Source organism: Colias croceus, chromosome 26 (genome assembly GCF_905220415.1).
Source record: "Colias croceus chromosome 26, ilColCroc2.1".
NCBI classification, from domain to species: domain Eukaryota; kingdom Metazoa; phylum Arthropoda; class Insecta; order Lepidoptera; family Pieridae; genus Colias; species Colias croceus.
The window spans coordinates 5,919,350-5,939,403 of record NC_059562.1 but is presented as its reverse complement, the minus strand read 5'-3'; the positions used below and the strand labels follow the sequence as shown (position 1 = coordinate 5,939,403).

Genomic DNA, 20,054 nt, shown 5'->3' with positions numbered 1-20,054 from the left:
GAAAAGAAGATGTCTTTATCCAACATTACTATTTCATACAAATAGTTTTTGATAGGATGTAGAAAACATTTGAATGCATATAGTTATAATCATTGATTGAATAGTTGCAATAAAAAAGTCAACTTTCAATCTAATACAAGCAGTTTTAAGTTTAATCCGACTCGAAGGACCAAAAATACAATATATTTGTTAAATATATAACATAAAACTAATTACTATACCTTTGACATAACAGGTTTCTCTTCCTCTTGGTCAATTGGTATTGATGTGGAGTGTACCCATGTGTGCGTGCATAAGTGTTGTAACCTAAAAGTTTATAACGTATTACAGAATTTGAAGGGCTAAAGTTTATGATTAAAGCGAACTTTTGATAGATTTAAATCATAATTTATTTATTCAACACAAAAACAATATTCATTTGCAGTTGCATCTTGTTGATAAAAAGGAAAAACAATGGAAAGTTTAAGATAAAAGTATGTTGCTTGAAGCACAAATAAGTTAATAAATATTATAAAGTAATTTATTGTTTATTTTTATTTTTATAGAGCAGAAATAGGCAAACCATTCTTTAAAATCATGCGCATGCGCATATTTCATATTTTTTATGTATAAAATCTACTAACACCCGGAAGGTTAATCATTATCTACCTGTCTTCCGAATTAAAATGTTTGATTAAAATCATTGAGATAATATTACTACGTATGGAGGAGACACCATCACACCACGAACAAAATCTGTGCGCCTTTTTTTGCTCTAACTAAGTTTTAATAATTATTATCTAGTTAGGTACTTACCGATGAAAGTTATTCCTTTGCACTTTTCCGTATTATTAGTGCAATATCGTAACACACACGAAGGCATATTTATACTAGTTTATGTTTTACATATATGTAAGTTATCCCATAATTGCATGTACATTGTACATGTATATTTTTTTGTTGTCAAATAAAGAATTTATTTATTTATTTATATTTGATGCGTTTCACTTTAAAACAAATAAAAAATGAGCGTGCAGTTACGCCATATGGCGTATGTTGAGCGGAACATAAGTGATGTAGGCGGTGTCGTCTCCATATGTATATCTCAATGATTAAAATACAAGTACAATACTCTCACCTCACATAACTACTCTGAGGCACAGGCGCGTCAGAATGCGTCATAGTAGTGGGGTCTAATTCAAACAATGTCGCGATCTCTGACGAGTGTGGCACCGACACCAGCTGGTACGCAGGTTCGGTGCTCGTGTCACTGCTAACGAAAACTTCACTGTAATATTGTTGAAAAAATAACAAATTGGTTAAATATGGAGTGTGGAGGGAAATGTGAAAAAAAAAACTTCGATAAAGTAGTGTGGTGGGGAAAGAAAACACTGTCAAAAATGGTGGGTGATGTTATGTTTGTCAATGTTTGACACAATTAATGAAATAATCAATAAATAATCATGCTTATTTTTCTGTTATCTCTACTAAAGAAAGTTTTATACTTATTTATTACAAGCTGTGCCCCGCGGTTTTACCAGCAGTGCTTCGTTCCTGTTGGTCTTAGCGAGATGATATATAGCCTATAGCCTTCCTCGATAAATGGGCTATTTAACACCGAAATACTTTTTCAAATCGGACCAGTGGTTCCCGAGATTAGCGCGTTCAAACAAAAAAACTCTTCAGCTTTATAATATTAGTATAGATTATTATTATTGATATATTTATACTCACGTTGTTTTGGAACAAGCTTCAGCGGCTAGATAGTGTCCAGTGGCGAGATGCTTGAACCGAAATATTGAGTTCCAGTGTCCTGCGCCACCGCGGCAAGGGTCATGTTGTACTACCTGTATTTTTACAAATAATTAGAATTATAATTAAACTAAATTAGAAGGAATATTTCGTTAGAAATATTCAGTTGTGGTTTGAGTCAAACTCAATTCGACAAGAGAAAAAAAAGTTGAAATTTATGCTTCCACCAAATATTGAAAAAAAAAGAGGTATAATTACATAATAATTACAGTATATAATCCCGTAATAAGAACTACTACAGCAGGAGAAGACAAACAAGATTTGATCTATATTCTAGTTATATTAGTATTATTCTTACTTCAATATTCTATCAGTCTAATACTTCGATCATTAATAATTATAAATGATGGAAAGACCACAATATAATAGCTGAAAAAAAAACAGCATATCAATAATATTAAATGTACTACACATATTTTTTCACTAACCTCAATTTCCCACAAAGCCTTGCTACTAGTCGCCGCTGTGGCACTAGATCTGCCGGTGGTCCTGAGAAACACATGCTGTCTCTTTCTATACTCGTCCATAGTGAGGAACTTCTCCTGTTCCGCGTGAAAGAGACGCACGACATCCCCACCTTTGAGGATCTCTTCTTGGTTCTCTTTGTGTTCTAGGAATAGGGTCACTTTCCAGGAGGTGGATGAATTTACTACGTTGACCTGAGAAAGATAGATAATATAAATATTATAATAAAGTTTTTGTATAGTACTATGTTTTTAAAGAATGTTATGAAGATTGTGAAAAACATAAATTTGTTCTTCAATTATACACTAAAGAGCGTTCATTTGAATCATCTTGTTAATCTACACCCAACAATGGTGTCAAACAATCATCAATTTCTGCATTTTCCAGCAGCTCAAGAAATTTCTTCTACATAATTAACAAAAATTTCAAACAAAATACAACCTTACAACCATTGTCATAGAACAAACAATAGTTTACCACACGTTCCACACTATCGAGAAAAATTTTTCAATCAAGAAAGAACCTTAAAGCCATTAATATAGAACACAAAATAATTTACTATACCCATTACATACATTTGAGTAACTCATGGCATTTCTACTTAAAAATGTTCAATCAAAAAACAACCTTATCCCAATGATAATAAAACACAAACTTCACCCCCATACACATTTGAGTAACTCATGGCATTTCTACTTAAAAATGTTCAATCAAAAAACAACCTTATCCCAATGATAATAGAACAAAAACTCTACCTCCATACATCCCACACTATGGAAAACCTTAATTTGGTATTTCTACTTCACAAAAATGTTCAATCAAAAGACAACCTTATCCCAATGAATATAGAGCACAAACTCGTACCTCCATACATCCAGCATTGTCTGGCAGCTCATGATTAGCAGATACGTGTAGAACTTGTTGTCCCGCGTTCACGGGATTCAATATCACCTTGTCTCCAACCACCACATTGTCACCTGAGAATATAATTGACATTTAAACAAAAAGTATAATAATAATATGGAAATCTCTATTTTACGACTCACAAGATTATGTTGAATAGAATCTACACAATACTTTTATATAACCACAAGGTTTCCGCCCGCAACTTCGCCCGCGCAGTCAAAGAAAAACCCGCAGTTCCCGTTCCCGTGAGATTTGCGGGATTGCGTCATTTTCGTCAAAAAGTAGCCTATGTCCTTTCTCGGGTATCAAAATATCTCCATACCAAATTTCATGAAAATTGGTTCAGTAGTTTAGGCGTGATTGAGTAACAGGCAGACAGACAGAGTTACTTTCGCATTTATAATATTAGTATGGATTTCATTGCTTTATATTATGTACATTGTAATTTGTCCATAACAATTGACCATTATAGAACTGTTTCCATAATTTTAAATTGCGGGAAAGTGTATAGCACAAAAAAAAACCAAAGTATTGCATAAACAGACATTTAGTTGTTCTATTTAATTTCATATTATGAAATTGTATCTAAACAAAATCCATGAAAAACGATTAGTGTAATAATTACAGCTTTAATATTAAATTAAAATGTATAAAATAAAGTCTTACCCGTAGATCGCAATTTATAAAAGGGTATAACATAAAACCAGGATCCTTCATTCCCATTTGCGTCCAGATGCACTCGCATTGCATTTTTCTCTAATAACGCGGGTAGTCTTTTATTTACCTAAAACAACATAATATTATATCATATTTTTTAAATCTGGAATCGTTGAGGAATAACATAATTGTTAGCAGTACCACAGTATTACATTATTATTTCCTACAGTAAGGAAACGCCTTTGATGTCGCGCGATGCCGCCGCCAGCGTAGGTACTTACGCTGCCACACGAAAATACGCTAGGGTTGCAACAAATGGGAAATAAAACAATTGTGATTATTAATATTATGATGAAATCATTTATTCATATGTACATTCAAAATAATTGCGATTATTAAATCTGATGTAATTATTTGTTCATAAATATATAATTACAGATATTGCACTGCTAAATATTATTTACGTGGACACTTTATTTTTGGATGTTCTTAATTGTACCTATATTATACCATTTAACTAAGTAATGCATTCGCATTGGGATGTACAATCTGATTAGACAATAATGAGGACAACATATGTACATAGCTTTGATTTTAATTCAACAGATACAATTAATACAATCTTTCTGAAATATTGTTTCCTTCTGGGATTTCAATGTAGATTTACATCCGTAATCGGAACAGTTTTTGCACGCCATAATAGAATATGTAAGTACCTATGTATGATAAAATTATTACAGAAAAAATACGACTGCGTCGTCCTTTCGCGATAGTTAATGCAATCTCAGCGTGATTGCATTAAGCGGCCCGCGTCGCCCGACCCCCCGCCAGTTCCCCTCCGTTTCTCTGCACAAGTACATTCGTCGCCATACTGTAGGAAATATGGTAATACTGTGGCAGTACCATTATAATATCTGATTCGAAATCGCATTAAAAAATTATAATATCATACAGTTAACTATACAGTCGAAAAAAGAATTCATCTGTTTGACTTCTTTGTATGGAATGCTTGATGGAAAGTCGTAAAATAACGGAGAAATTCTACAAAAAACTGAGCAATTGCAAGCAATTCACGAAATAATGAATCATTTTCAAGTGTGTTTTTTTTACTTTTTTTTCGAGGACTATTTCGTAGGTATATGAAGCGATGACAAAATTAATATATTAACATATTTATATTTTTAATCTGTTAACGCACACCGGTCAGTACACACACGGTGCGGAAAATTAGCGAACCGTTTAAGTCTCAGTCCAAACAATAATGTCATTAAAACTGCCCTACTTCGTATTGTGATGCCACAAAAGGTTGCCGTGAATACAGGTTTCTCGTTCTTGTGTATTAAATTTCCAGATTTTACATTACGATTAAAGGTGTAGTACAAATTTATTTATATAAAAAATCTATCCACAGGTTACAAAAAATAAAGAGAAATCAGTCAGTCAGAAAAGTGATTTTTAAAATGGTACTTAATTGAAAAATAAGAAATCACTCAAAAAAGTAAATAAACAGATTACGTTGGAACAAAATGCATACGCAGAACTTAAAATATGTATCTTAAGTATTTAAAAACAGCCTTATCCTTAAAAATATTTTTTTAATATCAAATTAAATCTGTCTTTTACATAATCGATGAAATAGTCCATTGAAGGTAGGAAAGCCCTAGAGGACACATTTTAGTCAAGAAACGACAGAAATCCTGCTACTATAAAATACGAAGAAGACAAGATTATTATATAGATAAATTAGCTGCGTCCCGCGGTTTCACCACTGTTGGTCTAAGCGTGATAATATAATAGTATAGCCTTCCTCGATAAATGGGCTGTCTAACACCGAAATAATTTTTCAAATGGACCAATAGTTCCTGAGATTAGCGCTTACAAACAAACTCTTCAGCTTTATAATATTAGATGTAACAATTCATACCGTAAGATACTTATTACTCTTGACATGCAGCAGTTGTATCACGCTCCCGTATTGCACCACGGTACCCAGTACTTTCGTGTTTTCCATGTCATTTTGTTTCTTCTCGATTTCTGCGGCATGCTGTAGAGAAAGTATGAGTTTGATTAATTTTAATTTGGAGGGAAAAGATTAGATAGCATATTAGAAAATTTCTAAAAAAATCACCAATATCCTACTAATATTATAAATGCGGAAGTTTGTGAGGATGTGTGTGTGTGTTTGTTACTCTTTCACGCAAATACTACTGAACCGATTACAATGAAATTTAGCACACATATAGAGGGTAACTTGGATTAACATATAGAATAGGTTTCATCCCGGGAATCCCACGGGAACGGGAACTATGCGGGTTTTTCTTTCAAAACGCGGGCGAAGCCGCGGGCGGAGAGCTAGTCAGCCCATATTGACCACCGTGGAAGTGACAAAGAGACCTAAAATAGAGCATAATTGCCTAAAAAGTGCATATTCACATTGTCTTTAAATATTCATTATAAGAAGCTGAAAATACTAAATTTGGTAGAGTTCCAATCCTTACAGGTTCGCAGAGAAAAGATGATGCAAATGTGAAATTACCGCGTCCGCGTTATGATGTAGAAGCCCTTCTGGCTAACATCAAGAGACATCACACAAAAAAAAAGAGAAATTAGATGAGATATTAGTATGTTGTTTTCTTGTTACAATGCAAATTTGCTAAATGTATGTTTCATTGCAACAGGGCCAGTGCAGATCGTTTAAATGAGTTAGAGGTTATTGTTAAAATACCTAAGTCAAATGGGACAAACGCATCTGACCTATTCTCCTAGTCCTACTTCTACTACATAAAAATACCACAACTGCACATTGACCCGTGTTAATTGCATAACAAAGATATAAACAACAATACATTAATCAGTATAATCTAAAGAACACATTTAATCGTTTTATCCATTCGTTTAATGGCGCCGTTCATCAAATATAGGTACGTTCTTTTGCGACATTAACAAATCTCAGTGAGGAATGTCTCAGATGTTAGAAATATTACATATTTGAGAAATGTTACACTCGGCGGAACTTTTTGATCTCTCTTTGATAACTTTTGATTTAATCTTGATGTGGAGATTGGATTTCATAATCGAATCGAGATTTTTTAATATTTTAGAATATTTTATCCCACCAAAAACATTTTCATGTAAAATGTTACCAAGACGAGCCCATATGACTCGCACGGTGAAAAAGTTATCAGATCTCATGTAGAGCCAAGCTTCTAACACTACACGCCCTAACTCTATAAGGCCTAACTTCACAAACTCTACACCTTAGTCAAAATATGTGGCTTGGCCATTTCGCTACATTCACATCGGCGTAAGGTGAAAAATTAATTCACTGTTCATTACTTTTGTGTTATACAATAGTTCTTGTAGTAACGAACGGCCAAGCCACATATTTTGACTAAGTTGTAGAGTTTGTGAAGTTAGGCCTTATAGAGTTAGGGCGTGTAGTGTTAGAAGCTTGGCTCTACATGAGATCTGATAACTTTTTCACCGTGCGAGTCATATGGGCTCGTCTTGGTAACATTTTACATGAAAATGTTTTTGGTGGGATTTCATTTCTTTTTGTAAGTTGTTTGTAACAAAATTTTATATGTCGATTAAATTTTTTTTTAACAAGGAGTACCTATAGATATATATCTAGGGGAACCAAGTTTTAGATTATTAGATTAGACCTCTAGCGTCATCAAAATTTAATTTAAAATTACAGGTCTCATACAAACTCCCATCCCCTAGTTTAAGGGGTTGGGGGATGAAAGTTACAAGTTTTATAATTTTTTTGTTGTTTGTGTGCTAATACTAGCTTACATACAAAATTTCAGCTTTCTAGGACATTAGGAAATACCTTAAGAATTTTGATGATCATCAGTGAGTCAGTGACGAAATTAGCGTTTTTTAGATATAAATAAAATCTGAAGTATAAAAGCTAATGTAATTAAAACTTAATATATTCAATAAGTCCGCTATTGACAATATATCCTGAAAATTTTGTTGATCTAGCATAATCCAAACCCAAGTTATGAGGGTTCAAAAAAACGTCGAAGCGCTTCGAGAAAAGGTAGGTAGTGCCCGTGCGCTTCGCTTGTTCGCTTGGCTCGTCTTGGCGGGGGCACTACCGTGCCCCCAGATCACATATAATTATGTACACAGTTTTTGTACCATTATTGATAATGGAAGTTGAAGTTATAAATAGATATCTAGGTATGTATAAAATAAACAATAAAAATATATTTAACAATGTTTTAAATGCAATCTATATTGCATATATCATAACTACATATTATTTCTCATTTTATATCAGCATTTTCAAATGTATTGATTATAAACATATACTTTATGGTTGATTTAAAAATACAATTATCTTGAATGTGCACTAAGCTTATTACGACGAAAATACAAAAGATAAAACAAAAAAGAGCCGGGGTTTTCCGTATCTTTAATTAATTATTTTATAGCCCACATTAAATGTTATATCGATTAGGGTTAAATATAAACTTTTGATTAAAATTTTGTAATATTTCTAAGAAGTTAGTCAATAGAACCTAATAATATCTAGTTACTAGCATCACAATAGACCGGATTTCAATCAGCTTTGTAAACGCTTCTCAGAAATGTATTGTGGGTTCAATTTTATATGCGAATATTTTGACTATCATACACCTTCCTGTAACGGATCGTATCATATTTACAACTCTGTATATTTACACCTTATTGTAGTTAATTCGACGATATATTATTTTCAATTTACTTATTTCGTCCTTGTTCTATCTATCAACTATAGGACTATTGCATCTCCATTAAACTTCCATAAAAATAAATAAACAAAATGATAGCCATTAATGGATTATATCTATAAAAAATTATATTATCTACTCGTAATTCAAAACCTATTTAACAATCTAGAAATCAAGGAGCTAAATAAATCTTTACCACCACTTAAAGCTATGCCAAAAGACAATAATTAAATTAAAGCTATGCCAAAAGACAAATATTAAAATAGTCATCAAGAATGGATTAATTACGTCGCGTCGGGACCAACAAAATTACCCTCAACCGCTTTAAGCTTCTGGGACTTAAATGCTCGACGCAATGAAGTGAGGTCAAAATTAACAGGACTTCATGTTAAACCTAATTTTAATGAAGGTAAATGTATTTTACCTTAACATAGTATCAACTAGAAGTGTTTTGATACTTTCTACGTAACGATTTATAGATAAAACATGAAGATAAATTCTGAATTCCTGATACATTCCTGAAAAATACTGATACCTAAATACGCATACTTATGTGTGCAGTGTCATACTTCTATGAACAAAATGCTACAATTTTTCAAATGTGGATAATAATAAGTTCGATTTCACTTTTTGCAAACAAGCAAGCACACTCCTTGATCACAATCAAGTCTAAAGGTCTCAATGTTTCTTCGAATTCTTTCAGCCTTTTGCTCCTTGTCATCTTTACCTTTCTGAATTTCAACCACAGCATCACCTGTTATTACCAATTTTTAACAATAGTATCCTGTAATCATGTACCTACTCCAAATCGGTGGTAAATTGTAAAAGTGTTATGACGATTCAAAAGTGCTTCAGTCTAATAATAATTGAATAAATAAATTTGAGTTTAATTACCACTTACATGCAATCTCTTCAGCAGTCCCGTGTCCGTATCGGCGTTGGTGTTAGCTGACTGCTTGGCGGTGTTCCAAAACTGCTTCTGCGCGGAGTAGCGGTTCATGGGACATATTTTGAACAAGCAATCTGAAAGACGTTATATTATAATGGTAATAATGGTTTGGTGATTGTTGATTTTTGGAGTTATTTTGAATTCAGTTAAATGAGTTTTTGTGTTGCATATTGTATAATATTTGTGCTGCGAGGTTTGAACTGCGGCCGAACCCTTATATTCTTATAGCCTATGGAATAACATCTAGTGCATAAGTTACATCACTGCCAAGTATCATCAAAATTCGTTCAATGCTTGTCGCGTGAAATGGTAACAAACATTTATCCATACATTCGAAACTTTCACGTCTATAATATTTGTAGGTTGTCAAACTTTTGCTAGATGCAATGTACATAAATACCACACAAAATAGTTAATGTAAATATATGTAAATCGGTATATTATATCATTCGTTTATCAGCTAATAATCGAAATAGTTGAACCGATTTAGATGGGGATTCCCCGGCGTATTTGATATGAGTTATGTCAAAATTTAAATTTAAAACCGAACGAAAAATATAAGAAAGAGAACGTCTCATGTGAAAAGAAACCCTCTAAGAAAACTCATATTTAACTCTTGCTCTTATAGATTCTTATATGCGTTTGTCACTATATAATATGTACATATAAGATTTCTAAGAATTCTGTAATTTATTATACTAGCTGTGCTCTGCGGATTTACCCGCTCTGCTCCGCTCCTGTTAGTTTAAGCGTAATGATAGCCTATAGTCTGCCTTGATAAATGGGCTATCTAACACCGAAAGAATTTTTCAATTCGGACCAGTAGTTGCTGAGATTAGCGCAACCCTTCAGCTTTATAATATTAGAATAGATTTAAACAAAATTACCTCTGAACTTCTTGGGTGGATCTGAAAGGTCCCCGGCTTCGGGACACACGACGCATCTGTCATCTACCAACCTGTTGATAATATTAAAAATTAATAAACGAAATCGTAATAAATACTACATACACACATATTATATTTGTATTTGCTTTTGTGTATGTATTGGACAATTAATATAATTGCTCACTCCTGCCTGGGGCATTGTAAATGTTCTGTTTTGTTCAAATGCTAGTTCCATAGCTAATTGAATAATTTGCTTGTAATTCACTACTAACAAACGCGATTCAGGGTTAATTTTATTATAATTTTCATAATAGTTTTCGAAAAAGCAACTGTCCAGTATCTTTGATACCCTATTTTTTAAATTATAACTAGGTGAACAAGAATTAGTTATTAACTAGATTGACACACAATAAAATGAAAATATTATCACATATTATGTTCATTTTTAGAAAAACAACTTTTATTAATATATTTGTAAGTACTTTATCTACTTTAGTTTTTTGTTTAATCCGGCCTTGTAAAATCTTTCGAACTTTGTAATATCTATAGATCTATAAAGATATTATCATAATTTATCATTCGAAAATAGGTAGGTGTTTACAAATTTAATGTATAGGTAATTAGTCAAAAAACTTATCATTTAGATACCTTTTATAGGATTTATTATCTCATTATATTTATTACAATTAATATTATGCAATTGAGATATGACAATTTAAATTTTTATCAAATCGTTAAAAATGTCTTTGTAAAGCCTATAATAAAATAATGAAGATAGTCACATATAAAATCATACGATATCGAACTAAAGAGTTTTAATAAAAAACTACTGGGAGTTTTGTTATATATTCGGAGACTGGGAAAGATTACAACATCGATTCACTTTTTAGCTCGAGATACATTTCTATGGCACATTGGAACTGACAAATTAATATTTATTTCTGTTATATTAAACTTGTCCGTTAAATTAACATGAATGTTTTCTGACATCGATTTCAATTTAGAGGAAAATTAAAAAGAATGATATGACAGGTACCCTACAACTTTATAGGACACTAGCGCAGTCAAAGAAAAACCCGCATAGTTCCCGTTCCCGTGGGATTTCCGGGATAAAACCTATCCTATGTCCTTTCTCGGGTATCAAAATATCTCTATACCAAATTTCATGCAAATTGGTCCAGTAGTTTAGGCGTGATTGAGTAACAGACAGACAGAGTTACTTTCGCATTTATAATATTAGTATGGATAGTATGGGTTAAAATATATTGAATAACAGGTATTTATTTATTTATTTATTTAAGTAACACCACATCATACATTATATAAAGTTTTATAAAAAAACATATTGAACATATTATTATCTAAAATATATGACAATAACGGTGTACATAAATTCAGCTATGACATAACTTATACAATAACATACTCTAAAACATGGTTTAAAAAAGAAAAAGTCACATGAAACATGGTGCGTTGTTTTAAAATGTTGAAACAGATTAATAATAATAGTAAGACAAAAAAAAATATATATATATAAAATAAGACACTATTTCTTAATACTGTGGGTACGTAAATAATTGAAAACAATTCTTTTAAATTGGGATAGCCGGCTACCGAATACATCAAGACCCGTGATGGTACTGTTAAGTTTGTTGTATTCCTTAAGAATTCGAATGAGAGGAGCCTGTGCACCCAAATTTGTTTTGACAAGAGGAATATGGAAGATTCTGTTTATTCGTGTCCTTGGAAATGAATGAGGCACTTGAATACTAATAAGTTTCAAAATATCTTTGCATTGAATATGTCCATTTAAAAGCTTATGCAGAAACAAGACATCAGTAAAACATCTTCGATTATGTAAAGATATCATGTTGAATTTGTTAAGACGCTGTTTGTATGGCTGTCTATGAGAGAAACCACTACTTATAAACGCTAGGTGCCTTGTAAAGGTTCTTTGAATACTCTCAATGCGTTGTGAGTGAACTGTATAAAATGGATTCCATATAAGGCTACCATATTCGAGATGACTGCGCACTAGGGCGTTATACAAAATTGTTTTAGTTTTTACACCAAAGCAACCCGTGTTTCGCTTGAGAAATCCTAACATCTGGGCAGCTTTAGTGACTGATTTGTTAATTTGAGAAATAAATGTTAACTTTTTATCGATGGTCAAACCGAGATCGCGAATTTCGCTAACTTCTTTTAATGGTGCGCCGTCAAGCTCGTACATGGCAGCAAGTGGTTTTTTCTTCCTGGTATACCTTATATGGAAACACTTAGATGCATTGAGAGTCATACCATTTACAAGACACCACTCTTTAATTTTATTGAGATCGTTTTGAACAAGAATGGTGTCAGAAGGTGAGTTTACAGTTTTGTAGATTTTTAAATCATCAGCAAACATGGACACATTACAGTTTTTTATATGGTTATTTATATCGTTCACGAATATGAGAAAAAGCAGGGGTCCTAGGTGAGAGCCCTGAGGTACACCGGTTTGCGCAACGTAAGATGCAGAGGAAGAGTTACCGACAGCTACCGACTGTGGCCGATTATGAAGATACGATTCTAGCCATTTCAGTAAGGGTTCTCCAATCCCGTAATTCACGAGTTTCTGAAGAAGTAGAGTGTGGTTGACTTTATCAAAGGCGTTGCTAAAGTCGGTATATATTGCATCGACCTCACGTCCCTGGTCCAATTCCAGACAAATCTCAGTTACAAAAGGAATTAGATTAGTTTGAGTTGAGTGACCCCTCCGGAAGCCATGCTGACTATCTGAAATAAAATTGTCAATATTTTTGGAGATCATGGGATATATAACGGATTCGAAGAGCTTTGAAAAACAAGATAAGATACATATCGGGCGGTAGTTCTTTACATCCATGATATCCCCTTTTTTATAAACGGGTATTACACGAGACTTTTTCCATTCTTCGGGGAAAACTCCATCTTTGAGCGATTTATTAAAAATAATAGTTAGAGGTAATGTTATTCCAGATCTACATCGCTTTATAAAAAGTGGAGGAATGGAGTCAGGCCCAGCTCCCTTATTTATGTCCAGCTTCTGTATTTTTTTCGATATATCAAGCTCAGATAATTTTATAGATGTCACAAATTGATCACTACCTTCTTGAAGCGATATTTTATTCATATCAAGGGATTGTTGGCATGAGTAAATAGAAGAGAAGTGTCTCGAGAATAGATTAGCGATTTCAGGTTCAGAATGCACCGCGTAGTCATCCAATTTCATACAAGAAGGAAGCTGCGAATGGCCACCTCTTTTGTGTTTAATAAAACTCCAAAAACGTTTAGGGTTTTCATTTATATTTGATTCAATGTTCTTTTTGTAATTAGTGTAACAATCATCGTACTGTTTATGACATCGCTTCCTAATAAGTTTGTACTCTATCTCATCACGTGGATTTCTATATATACGATATCGTCTGTGAATCTTATCCTTTTCGCGAAGTGATTTTATGAGAATTGAACTAAACCATATCGGGTATTTTGATTTAGTGTAGGACGTTTTAGGTACAAATCTGCTTATTATAATGTTCAGGATATCATAAAACTCAGATACCATACTATTAACATTTTCAAAGACACAAAGCTTTTGGGCCCAATCAATACTCCGAAGCTCTTTCAATATGGCAGTGTAGTCGGCTTTGTAAAAATTCAATTTGGGGGCACCTCTCGTTCGTAAAAAGGACAAATTAGGAAACTGAATATTTAATAATAAACTAGGATGGTTAGGGTAACTTTTGCTTAATGATTCGGGAGCAGCCATTACATTGATATGAGATAAATTGCTTAAAATTATATCCAAGAAACGGTTATCGCTATTACTGACACAGTTATATTGTTTTAAGTTATTAATAGACATGAAATCAATCAAGGCATGACCTAAATTATTATTGTAATTAAAGGGTGTCATAAAGGTGTCGTTACTGAGCAACCTCCAATCAATAAATCCTAGATTAAAATCGCCAAGAATTATTAAGTCGTCACTCAGATTTGCCGCTCTATCAATATTGTCTAAGAAACTTTTAAGTGTCTCAGTTTTGACTGGAGGAGGCATATAAACAACACAGATAGAAAGCTTTTTTACTATCTGACCAACATTGAAGTGTATGGTGACCCATAAATCCTCAACATCTGATTCCCAAGACTGAATTCGATACGATGAAAATTCATGAGATACAGCCAACAACACCCCACCGCCATCCAATTTAGTATTACTAGAGCTGGCACGGTCCCTACGATATACGGCGTATCTGCTGTCAAATAGTTCGTTATTTGATATACCAGAGTTCAACCAAGTTTCAGTAAGAGCGACCACCTTATAGTCAGACGTAGACAAGTTCTTTTGGAAATTAACAGTTTTAGTTCGTAGGCCCTGCACATTTTGGTAATACAAGTCGATCATAATAACTCAAAGTACCCACAGATTTTTGGAAAAAAGAATAAAACCTTAATATAAAATTAAAAACTAAGTATGTAGCTTAGATTAGCTTATTTAAAGTGTCTTTATTTCTGATAAGCAAGGCTTGGCAGTTTTCATTTTTTCTTACGAAAATGCGCCCATTACGAATCCAGACAAACTTATAATGAGCTTCTTTTACTTTGGCACGGGCAGCTGCGTATAGGGTATTATTTTCTGGAGTCAGATGTTCAGCAACAAATATTGGTTTTTTTGTTCCCCCTATACCAATGTGGTGTGAGTTTAATTTATCATTGGAATTCTTTTTGTTAAACTTACTCACAGCAGCCAGAACAACGTCGCGTAATCGCGGACTTCGAAGCTTAGCAACCACAGCACGCGGTCTATTACTGTCATTAGATACCTTTGCAACCCTGGTCACGTGCTGTATATCTTCTTGAGTTAGGGGAGTATCTATCACTTTAGATATTTGAAGGACAGTTTCAAATAAGTTCTCAGACCGGTGCTCAGGGATTCCGCTAATCAGAATGTTATTCTCCCTCATGTGTAGTTCAACGGATCCGAGTCTATTCGACAAGTTAGTAATAGTGGACTTTAATATGTCGTTGTCCTTCTTCAGATTTTCAATAACAGATGTTTTTTCTTCTAGAGAGGATTTCAAAACTTCGAACTGCTGGTTTAGAAAGGTGATCGTGTCCTGAAATCCAGTAATCTTTTCAAGAAGGTTGTTTAGCTCTGACGTGACCAGTCTTTTTATTGTTACAGTAAGAGCAGATGATAATTCTTGTTGCAGAATGTCTCGTAGCCTTTCTTCGGTGACAAAGGAATCCTGTTTATTAGGTTGTGGGGGTTGGTAGGTGGGCTTCATGCGCTGTGTCACACCATCGATGAACATAGATTCACTTTCGGGGCTAGTCTCATGGGAGCTTAAATCGCGGCAGCTGCTTTCGGAATCCATACTTGAAGCTTTCGTGTTACCAACAATTATCGGCTGTTTACCTGAGCAATTTAGACATTTAAATGAGGCCCTTTGCCTTGTGGCCATTTCTACAAACCGCTTGCGAGGTATATTAGCACAGTCAAGGTCATATTTTAGTTTGCAGACATGGCAACACAAATAATCTTTTTTCGGTAACTCCTTACGACAGCCAGCACATGAATTTGATGGTGCCATACTTTTTTTTTTTTTTCCTTTCTTCTCTCTCCCTTCCTCCTCCCTACTCTTGCAAAATTTATGAGTGAGAAAAAAAAAAATTAAAAAAAAAAATTCTTTTCGATACGCTGGGATTTGAACTTGCAACTCTCGAGGCGTCGATTTAAGCCCAATGGTTAACTCAATATGCTAAGAGATCATTGACGTTTGTGTCGAATAAATGCTATGTATTTTTCTTGTTCTTAACAATTGTACAAATGAAGGACTATTTCAAGGTTAAATTTAACGTTGGGAACAACGAATTCACAAAAACATAGAATTCACACCTTCTTTTTGATTACTTTAGCACTTCACTTCGTTATCAGTATAAATATGGACTAATGGGATAATTTAAGACTATACTTTGTTCCAATTCACATCGATATTCAAAACTAAGTTAACTTTCCTACGGGATGACACAGCAACTTGCAAACATTCACACACTGCTATTAGGCCTTACTTATCACATTTAGCACAACATATTTGGGAATTATTCACTTTTTGTAATTAATTTTATTGTTTTATACGGAGCTGTTACGTACAACGCGCACGGTATTATAATAAGTATAATTTAAGGTATTATAATAAGTATAATTTAATGAATGTAAGAGAGTGAATAGAATAGAACATAAACGGATAGAATACTTAACCAGATGTGCCAAGTTCTTTAACGTAAACGTATAAATGAAAACTAAAAAAAACTACTTACATTTAATAATGTTTTATTAAGTACATAGGTACTTATTAAATATAAACATCTACTTACATCTAGCAACAAGCATACAGACAAACACACACACAGCAATAAAGCATACCCATCCACGAAGCTTGATTGAAAAAGTAAAGATAGATTGAAGAAAAAGAACAAGTAAATTATAAACGTCACAGGAATAGAAAAAAAGCAGTCACATTAAAATTGATATCGAAAAAGAAACGAAAAAAGAAATACAAGAAAAAAATTATCTTCAATAAGGCACTACAAAAATCACATTACTTAAATGAATCCTAGTCAAAAAGAATAAGTCAATCACAAAATTATAAAAAAAGTATTGTTAAGCAAGGTACATACCCTAAAGTACTGAGGAAACCGGCCACTGAGCCCTCTGCATAGAGGGACACGATGTCCCCCAGGTGCAAGAAGCTGTCTCCCATGATGGCTCCTTTCCTTTACCCCCATACAATGACACCTGATGGCAAAACAACTATTATACTATAAACTATACACTAATACACAAATAGACCTCATAACCGCCTATCAAAGGTCCTTACAAAATGTTCGAGCGGCGTTGTATAAAACATTCATTGAAATTTACACCTCATATCGTTGCGATACGGTTCAAAGTCTATTGTGTCGAGTAGAAAACTCTGCCTTATACATATGTAGGCAGAGTTTTCTATGTTTTGGTTCAATAACAATGCAGATAATGTCTATTTATGTTTTTCGTGATACGTGAAGTTGAAAAAAGTAGTCGTTATGAAGATAGCATCGAACAGGGTGTAATCATAGTAAATGATTATTACTTATCTAAAACGTAATTCACAATTAAGAATCATAGTTGATATACCAAAGAACAGATATGAACTACGATAAACTATAAGTAAGATTTCTTCCTATTCTTCTTAAATTTATTTCCTTTTAGGCGAGATATTTACACAATTTGACTGTACGTTATTCGTAAATATACTTAAACAGACTAATGAAGCGAGATTATCATAGACCATAGATCATACACTATTAATTACAAACATTTATAATTCACTAGCTTCCGCCCGCGACTCCGTCCGCGCGGATGTCGGTCTTCGCGTGGATGGTTTATTTCTCCATTTTGAGTAACTCTGACAATTAAACATCTTATAAATATCTATTGGACCCAAATACGGCTAGGCCTATAATAATACGCAACGTGTGTTCGCGGTTCTACAGAACAACGTCTATAAAACTGAAAAGTTAAGATTAATTTTTTTCTACGTATTTTTCCAGGATAAAAAGTATCCTATTTTACGCCCAGGATAATAAGGTATAATTATACCAAGTTTCATCGAAATCGAACCGTTAGTTTTCACGTGATGCCTTCACATACAGACAGACAGACAGACAGACAGACAGACAAAAATTTTTTTAATCACATATTTGGGTTTGGTATCGATCCAGTAACACCCCCTGGTATTTATTTTTTCAATATTTTTAATGTACAGAATTGACCCTTCTACAGATTTATTATATGTATAGATTAACCATAAAGCCCACTGAAGCAGGATTAATCATGTTTTCAATGAATGAATTAACATTTACAGGTACTGAATTGGTACTTAGCCCGATTACGTATGCAGGCTTAGAGATTGTATTCATGAAATTTATAAAACGCTTTTAAGGTACGAAAATAAAGCTGTTTTACGAAAAATGTTTTAAAATTTTTGAATGACATAGTTACTTAATTTTAAAATTAATGTAATTCATTAAACAAAGGTTTTACTTTTCAAAAGATTGATACAGAAAAAGGTTAGCTTAATTATTAAAGAACCGGGTTATATTAAAGTACCGTCATTTTATTAAAATCCGTTCCATTTCCAAGTAATAGCCCCAAGCGTCTATTATAATAGTAATTAGCAAAACAAATACAAAATTGTGTCAGCAATTGATATTGTTACAGTAAGCGAGAAAAATACCCTTGCAAATCATAATAGAGTCCAATTTTTCATTGTTAAATACACTTAGGCGCAACTCTCACTCAAATTTAGACAATATTCGTATCTAGTTACGGGTTATATTGGTTTGTACGAGTTAGTTTGTTTGGATAAGTCGACCTACTCGTTGTACTGAATTCGGTTTAAATTGCGATGTAATGTTTTGTTTCTATTAACATTATTCAGGGACAATATTCAAGGCCAACTGTAAGTCGAGTGTACGAATAAATATCATATGTTCGCTATTTTAAGAATTTTGTTATCAATTCAGTACCCTACGTATGTATTTTTTGTTGTACTCAGCGAATTCGATTATTTGAATAAGGTAAGGAAATACATTTTGTCTGATTTTAGAATGAAGGAATTATACATTTTTATTTGATATTTTTAAATCAAGCGCCGATCTTTTAATTCCGGAAATATTAAAATTATCAAACATGCAAATTCTTTTTCGATCTCTTGCCAAGGCTAACCAATAATTTCTGGGAATATCATTTATCTCCTTTCCATATTTTTCATCCGTCAAGTACCCAACACATCAAAGAATAGACGAATCGCAGAGACGACATAAACAAACAAACAATACGTTTCAACGTCTAGGAAATCTGCGAATGAAGCTGTCCATTCTAAATTAATTCTTTGCTATTGGAATTTTTCTTTTGCTCGAGATGGAAGTTTTATCTTGATGGAAAGCATTTCATTTTTATTATCTATATTTCCGGCTTAACTGTTCTATAAATTTCAATGAGTAAATTTCGATTGAGTAAATCCGTTCGATTAAAATATGGATTAACAAAATGATATTTATCCACAATAAAACGTTCTATAAAATATTGATTGAAATAAAAACAAGGTTCCGAAAATAACTGTTTAGATATAAATTATCGTAAATTATCAATATCCCATACCTTTCTGTATTAAAATACAAGATAGTACAGGAGAGAACCTCCTTTTAGCAGTTGTGTTATAGGATATATATTTCCAAAGCAAAATTCCACCATACGATTCCACTAGGTAAATGTGCTAACAACGTTATTAGATAGGTAGCTAAATGCTTTCAGTGCAATCGTGAAATCAAATGTAGGGGTTGCTTTAATCAGACGACCCAAATTGACAAAATGAGGATCGTGTAATGAAATGTTATTTTCTCTTCTAATTTAGATTTACCTCAAGTTCGTTTCTTGCGATGGAGGATTTTTCCAAGGCACAGAAATAATGTATGGATTACAATTTAATGTCACATAAGATATAGAAAAAAATATAATTAAGCTTTTATTACAGTACCGTAACTAACAAAATGATTAAAAATATTGTGAAACATGATGATGAAACTTCTGTCTTGTACAACCGTTAGTGC

The 20,054-nt window shown here is 33.1% G+C and overlaps 1 protein-coding gene across 1 annotated transcript in view; it reads right to left on the bottom strand.

Annotated features, from left to right (window-relative positions):
- Nucleotides 1-20,054, bottom strand: part of LOC123703602 (inositol 1,4,5-trisphosphate receptor) — an 84,150-nt gene that overhangs the window by 48,312 nt on the left and 15,784 nt on the right. Inside the window, exons 2-11 of the mRNA XM_045651688.1 lie at nucleotides 17,082-17,199; nucleotides 10,380-10,450; nucleotides 9,445-9,566; nucleotides 5,744-5,863; nucleotides 3,829-3,946; nucleotides 3,121-3,233; nucleotides 2,220-2,450; nucleotides 1,714-1,826; nucleotides 1,118-1,267; nucleotides 222-306 (exon numbers count right to left, since the gene is read on the bottom strand). Coding sequence (XP_045507644.1) covers nucleotides 222-306; nucleotides 1,118-1,267; nucleotides 1,714-1,826; nucleotides 2,220-2,450; nucleotides 3,121-3,233; nucleotides 3,829-3,946; nucleotides 5,744-5,863; nucleotides 9,445-9,566; nucleotides 10,380-10,450; nucleotides 17,082-17,164 — 1,206 coding nt within the window. The 5' untranslated portion in view covers nucleotides 17,165-17,199. The remainder of the gene's footprint in view (nucleotides 1-221; nucleotides 307-1,117; nucleotides 1,268-1,713; nucleotides 1,827-2,219; nucleotides 2,451-3,120; nucleotides 3,234-3,828; nucleotides 3,947-5,743; nucleotides 5,864-9,444; nucleotides 9,567-10,379; nucleotides 10,451-17,081; nucleotides 17,200-20,054) is intronic.